The sequence below is a fragment of the Brassica oleracea genome, unplaced genomic scaffold (assembly GCF_000695525.1).
Source record: "Brassica oleracea var. oleracea cultivar TO1000 unplaced genomic scaffold, BOL UnpScaffold01093, whole genome shotgun sequence".
Taxonomy (NCBI): domain Eukaryota; kingdom Viridiplantae; phylum Streptophyta; class Magnoliopsida; order Brassicales; family Brassicaceae; genus Brassica; species Brassica oleracea.
The window spans coordinates 21769-29251 of record NW_013617659.1 but is presented as its reverse complement, the minus strand read 5'-3'; the positions used below and the strand labels follow the sequence as shown (position 1 = coordinate 29251).

Below are 7483 nucleotides of genomic sequence, written 5' to 3'. Positions count from 1 at the left end.
GTCGGAATGTCCGTCAGAATACCGCTGTTTTCTTGTAGTGTTTAGATTAGTTGCAAAGTTTTAAAGCCACATTTATTCCAATCAGACTTTAAGTTCTCTAAAGTCCTAATTGTCTTCTTAAAAAATCTCAAAGCCAAAATAACTAACTTTACTCTTTAACGTGATTTATTTTTTGAAAACCACAATTTCATGCTTTTAAGTATTTCTAATGCCACTTCTGATTTTTAAAATTAAAATTCTCAACAGCCAAACTAAAATTAAAAGTCCTAACAGTAAAAGTCTTGAAAGTCATAAACAATTGGACCCCTAATGGTATTTACAAAACGAAATGAATGTTTAATTAACTACCAAATAAGAAGACCAATTGTATAAGCTAAGAATTGGATGTTTAGATTAGTATAAGACAAATACAATAATATCATTAGTGAAGTTTTTATGCTTAGTTTAAATTTGAGTAACAATTTTTATAGTATTTCACATAAAACCAAAGTTGTTTTGTATAATGTATTTTTTCTTACTGTATTTGGAAAACGTGGTCTTATGAAGCCGCACACAATGGCAAAAAAAGACATTAGGTTAAATTGAAACATGTCACTTCATCTCATCCTTAAATATGGTAAACATTTTGTCCGAATACAAACGTGCTTCATTCCCCATTGCCTTATCTCTCAACTTCTTCAATCTCTTACCCATCTTTTCATCCTCCATGACTCTCCTCAACCCTTCTTCAACCTCATTCTCTCCAAAACCATTCATTCTCACCCCAATCTTCCACACATCCACGATGTATTTACAGTTCACAAACTGGTCTCCTGCTACTGGATAACACACTAGCCTCCGATAACTTGCCACCGCCTATCGTATTGTTCAAGCAGTGACGCACAATGAAACACAATGTAAGAAATAATATACGCATTAATCATTAATGTCGAGTTCATGAAGATAACTATATGTAACGACAGTAACGTGGTATATGTCTATATAACTGTAAGTAAGGTAGTATATGTCTATCATGAAACACAATATATAACTATATCATATAAGACTCTATGTCTAGGAGATAACTATACATAACGTAACGTAGTCTGTCTATAAAACACAATATGTCTAAGCTTGAAAAAGAAAGAAAAAAACTATATGTCTCGGAGATAACTATCCCTAAGATTTTGAGGGCATGTGACTGTATTTATGTAAAAAAAATTTTTTAACAAATTTGGGAGTCTAAAATTTTTTTTTAAAGTTTATTTGTATGTAATTTTTTCAAAAACTTTGGGGATCTGTAGCAAATGTTTCACTTAGTATTAGTATGGTCCAGAGCCGGTCCTGACTATGTGTAATGTACTATATGATGGATATTCATGGAAATTTAATTAGGTTTCTTATGTACCTCCATGGTCGAGTTCCAGCCACAGTGAGTCACGAAACAACCCACTGAGTCGTTTTTAAGAACTTCGATCTGCGGGGCCCACGGCACAATCCTTCCTTGGTTCTTCGCTATGGTGACTCTGTGCACGAACCTTGGTGGCAGTCCCTCCTGCCATACCCGGTTTAGCGCCCAAAGAAAAGGTCTTCCTGACGCTTCCAACGCCAACGCCAACGTACGAATCTTTGATTCTCCTATTGGAGAAACCCAGCTTCCAAATGAGATATAGATTACTGAGTTTCGCCTCTGTTCTTGGAGCCAAGCTAGGCAAGATCTGTCTTCTTCCCAGAAAGTAGGGCTTTTGGTTAAAGTTGTAACACTTGTTGCTGCTTGGTCATGCAATGGACCAACGTAAAGGATTTGAGGGTTTCGATCTTGATTAAAGATTTCACTTTCATATTCGTCTTTGAAGGAGTTTACCAAGATCCACCGGAGACTTTTTGCTCGTTCTAGGGTTCTTTGCCAGAACTTGAATCGTCCTTTTTGAGCTGTGGGAGTTCCGATCAGCCATAATAGGTCTCCGGCGGATAAGAGCGGTTGTTCAGATAGGAGTAATGGTTTTCCTGGTTGACGAGGAAACCCTGCATAAAATGTTACAGCCATAAATTATATACCATCATTTAGTAACCAAGAACAAATGGTCGCACAAAAAAAAAAAGTAACCAAGAACAAATGAAAACTAATTAAAAAAAGTTAGCCAAAAAAAAAAACAAATGAAAACAAAAGAAACAAAGTGTATTCCCGTATGCGTGATTCAATATACACTAATAACTAATTAAAATATTTTTTTCGTATATATATACTAGGTGTTTTCCAGCATAAAATTTTGAAATTTAAATTATATTTTATTATTTTTACCTATATTTTAATATAAATTTTGATTTAATTGAACATAAGATTAAGATAAAATAAACAGCTTTGTTAATTTTAAATTATAAATTAGATATGTATACATTTAAAATTATAATCTTGGATAGATTTTTTATCTATTTCTTTTGGATAAAATATATTAAATCAATTTATATAAAATTAATAAAAACAGTTGATATAAAAGTTGTATAATTATCAAAAAATAAAACTAAATAGTATTTCTAAAATTTGTAGATATATAAAAGAAACTAATAATATTACAATTAAAATTTATAATTTTTTTTAAAATAGTAAAAAAATTGAAAATCTTTTAGTAATTGAAATTTTTTAGTAATAAATTGAATAGATTTACTTTAATGGTGATGTATAATTTACTATCATATTCTAAAAGTTTACCAAAAATATAAGCAAACATTAAATGTAATTGTCCGTGTTACATTTAATCATAAACCATGTTATTATTTTTTGTATGCCATGTTATATTTATTTATTGAAAATGATTGTAAATAATACATGTGTCAAAATCACATTGTAAATAATGACTAGGGCATAAAGTTACATAATCTCATGTAATGTACATAATTACCGTCATTATTTATTTGATATTGCCTAACCTAGATTAAAAAATGGATCGACATAAGGAATTCTTAAATAGAATTGCAATATATATAATATAAATAGGGCAATTCTTTCAAATAACATTTTTTTAAGTTTTTGTTACAAAAATAGCTTTCAAAAGGGAAAATGACCAAAATAGCCATTTTATTTTGAAAATTTTAATTTTAATTTTTTATTTTTAAAATTTTGAAACCCTAAACCTAAAATCTCACCCTTTAACTCTAAACCCTAAATCTAGATTAGTTAACCCTATGGTAAAAATATATTTTTACTTTTTAATAAAACTGGTCATTTTTTTCATTGAATGTTATTTTTATGACAAAAAGTTAAAAAGAGCTAGAGAATTTCTCTATAATTAACGTCTATCTGCATATATAAGGTTAATAACGTCCATCGGCATATATAAGCATTAATAATGTCCATCTACAGATTGTGATTCAATCAACATGGCAATGCCACATGAAAACATTAATTGATTGGTGCACTGGTGGGAATATTTAATTCAAAATATTATGAATAATCAGTGTTCTAAAAAGCACCAGACATTTTTACGCGTTAGATGACTGTATAGCATATAGCTGTATAGACGGACGCAAGGGATATATACGAATATATACTTTTACATGAAATATAAGTATAAGATAAATATATATACATTATTTTTGAAAAAAAAATTGAACATAAATATATTTTAAATCCAGTTTTATGTATAAGTATATATTTTAACATATATACATAGTTTTAAATTATAAAATTTAAAGCATTTTAAATATATAAAGATGATAAATTTAAAATAATATCTATAATCATATAAATACATAAAATAAGTAAAATTAATATAAATAATAACATTAATAAAATATAATAATAATAATATTAAAAGTTTATATTTTAAATATTAATGCTTAAAATCTGCCTAGGCGTCCGCGTAGACCGCATAATGTCCGTCTAAACGCCATTATTCGTCCGCATAAAACACCGCATATCATAAAAACAGTATACGGTTGGTTATCATATAGCGCATACACTCCGTCTAGGTGGGCGCCTAGACCGTATTTTAGAATCTGGGGATAATTATAGTACAACTATACATACTTTATTTATAAGAAACTATATACATGTTTTAAGTAGTTGATTTGTATGCGGAAATTTTAATTTGATAGGCTTTCTTTGGGTATAGTATTTTTTTTAATTTGGGTAATAGTATTGTTTATGCGATACGTACATTCTTCACTGGAACGTACCCATTCACAATCTACAACGTAACATATGCTATTACTTAAACGCATTTATATTTCAAGTTGTATATGTCCCTCGCACTGGAACATACCTACGTGTTCTACAAATTCATTTGGCTCATGAATCCTTATATATGCAGAAGGACGTTAATACTCGACAACGATGCGTCTAAGGCGCAAAATATCATGTGAATATCATTTGTGATGTTATAATCAATAATAGAAGTCACAACTTCATTTCATGTGTGATTTTTAAGTTGGACTACCCTTAATTTTTTTATCTAATGTATTTTACTAAGACTAATAATATATAAAATTTAATTTGAACTACCTTAATCATAATATCTTTTAATATTTTTTCATTTAAAACATAAATATATATATATATATATATATATATTAAAAAATTCAAAAAATCAGTTTAAAAAGATTTTAACAAGATCTTACTTTTCAAAAATTATATGTAAATATTTTTATTAATTCCGTGATTATTTTGAAATATTATTATACGTTAATATATTCAGTTATCTTTTATAAAATGAAAAATAAGTTTTCTATCCTATTTTTATCAATTATACAATCACAATCAATCATATTAAAATAAAATTATTATGTGTATCTAAATATTTTAACAATATATTAATTTTTAGTAAGTTTATGTAAATATTTTCACTAATTTCGTAATTAGCAATGATATATTATTATGCATTAATATATATATATATATAGTTATTGTTTATAAAATTTAAAATAAAAATTATATCATACTTTTATCTATTTTAATCATAATCAATCATGTTAAAGTAAATTATTATATTAAACTACATAAGCTAAAATTATATTAAATTGATAGATATATAAATTTTATTTTCATAATTATGAAATATTTATGTTAAAAAGATAATATGATGAGCGACTACAAATACATGTAAAAAACTAACATATCTTCGATTTTGTATATACAAAAATATATTATGTAAACTGAATAAACATAAAAATATTACTAAACTGAAATCCAGTTTTAAAGGGTGGGTAAAAATTTAATATAAATTAACTACAAAATTTAACATAAACTAAATACAAAATCATTTTCAAATATGTTTTTATGCACATATTAATTTGTTTAATAACTAAATGTAAATACAATAAGATAAATATATAATAAGAAGCAACAAATACATGTGATGGTTTTAAACAATTGATTATTTATAACATGTAAACTATAAATTACTATATTTTAAATAATTATATAAAAATTTAAATATATGATTAAGATTAAAAATATATACCACTAATGATCTAAAATAAATATATACACATATAAAATTGAAAAAAACACTTGCGCGGTTGCGCGGATCAACATCTAGTATTAATTAAAAAAACAAATTCATATGACTTTCTCTTTACTTTGTTGGTTTTTCGCATTAATGAATGCATTCTAGGTAATCATATATAAGCAAACCTATATTGAACGTCAACAATAGTGGACAACCAATGACCATGATATCATTCTTTTATAACGAGTTCATAATAAAATTTGGTTTAGTGTACCATATGGTCCTAATATCGAAACACGTTTAAAAATAGTATATGTGTATATATAAGTGATAAACTATCATTTATTTTGGCATGTCTCAAAAAGGAACTACGTACGTATATATGTGAGTTAGCTGTTGTATTAAGAAAATATAATAATTCAAATTACCTTTTCTGGAAACTATGCCTGTCCGTACGAGCTCCGGTATAGCTTCAATCATACGGTAAGCAGCGAACATCACCGGCCAGAACCCGGCGACAGGAACACCACACCGATCAGCCACTCTTATAGCCCACGAAGCCAATAAATCGACTACAACACAAGCCACACCCACGTCTTCTTGTAGTAGGATCCGTTCGAGTTGAGACGGCATGATGTTCTCCATCGACTTCTCTATGGAGAAGAAGTCCGAGGGAGGTGCATCCGGACGTTCTTGACCGTCCGATATGGCCAGGAACGTGATTCCAAGATCATCGTTAGTCGTCGAGATCCGACGGTGGATAGACTCGGGAGTCATAACCACAGGGGAGAAGCCACGGCTGAGGAAGGCCGATGCGAGGTGGAGCATCGGGGTGACATGGCCTTGCGCCGGGTAAGGGATGAATATTATCTTTGGCTTTTGTGTTTCTTTCATATCTTTTTTTTTCTTTCCTTCGAATTTTGATCTTTTCTTCATATATTTTTGGAGTTTTGATAATTGATATATAGTGCTTAAGTTATTTGAATTCGAGTTATTATAATAAGGAAGATGAACAAATGCGATTTAGAAGATTATTAATTTAGTTTTATTGCACACCATGCATGTGTTAGTTGACTGGACCAATCTGTACATTTGCATGCAAAATATATCAGTCGACTTCCCATAATATATATATAGTTATTTAGAAAGGAAGACTCGTACACAATAGTTTGTGAGACTATGATTAACCCGGGGTTCTTTAGAGTGGAGTTTTTAGCGCAAGTTAAGAAACTGTTTCTTAACTTTTAACTAAAAATGCTAAAAACTGGTTCTTAAAGTCTTTATTTAATAACCGGTTCTTAGCTTTTTTTAATTAAAAGTTAAGAAACAGTTTCTTAACTTCCGGTAAGAATCTCATCCTAAGAACCCCGGGTTAATCATGTTCTAAGGAAGCTTTTCCAGTCCACTTATTCAAGAAAAATGTTTCTTTTTTCTAAAAGAGTTTCTTTTTCTTTTTTCTTTTAAGTTAGTATTCCAGTTGTTGGGCCTTCACTTTTACAGTGGTCGTATTAGTTGAGCATATTATTAATAAATCTTTGTATCGACATGTTTCCCGTTTCCGATTTGGACCACCGTTTATCTTTGTGTACGATATATACATATTCAAAGTAAGAATATACGGTGCCTGCATTGCCGTAGCTACCAATAGAAAGAAAAAGCAGTGCCTACATTAAAAATACGTTTTGTATGAAATGGAAATCATGCACTAAATCGATATAAAAAATTAAGTGAAATCAATATTAAAAAAATAAATAAATATATATATATGTTTGATGCTCTATATCAGTGAAATCAATATATCAGCCGCATGAGCTCATCAATGCTCTATAAACATAGATCCTAGAAGCCATGTTGATACCAGCGACCAAAAAGATCTCAAACTATATATCGAATCTTCCTAATTGTTTTGATTTACAAAACTATTCACTACAAGAAAACAGCGGTATTCTGACGGACATTCCGACGGAAAATGAAATCCTCGGAATATACCGAGGAATTTCCGAGGAAATTCTGAGGAAACACAAAATTGGGGTTCCTCGGAATTTCCTCGGAATATA

At 29.1% G+C, this 7483-nt stretch overlaps 1 protein-coding gene across 1 annotated transcript; it reads right to left on the bottom strand.

Moving 5' to 3' along the window:
* Nucleotides 1-591: 591 nt before the first annotated feature.
* On the bottom strand, nucleotides 592-6320 carry LOC106320854 (UDP-glycosyltransferase 82A1-like). Its single transcript, XM_013759203.1, has 3 exons — nucleotides 5855-6320; nucleotides 1388-2004; nucleotides 592-855 (listed from the first exon to the last, which is right to left on the bottom strand). Exons 1-3 carry the CDS (start codon nucleotides 6318-6320, stop codon nucleotides 592-594), a joined length of 1347 nt encoding a protein of 448 aa, XP_013614657.1.
* Nucleotides 6321-7483: the final 1163 nt, after the last annotated feature.

Coding starts and splice junctions, on each gene's coding strand:
- LOC106320854 (XM_013759203.1), bottom strand. CDS start 6,320: ATGAAAGAAACACAAAAGCCAAAGATAATATTCATCCCTTACCCGGCG. Junction 2,005..5,854: donor AGGCATAGTTTCCAGAAAAG/GTAATTTGAATT, acceptor CATTTTATGCAG/GGTTTCCTCGTCAACCAGGA. Junction 856..1,387: donor GCTGGAACTCGACCATGGAG/GTACATAAGAAA, acceptor ACAATACGATAG/GCGGTGGCAAGTTATCGGAG.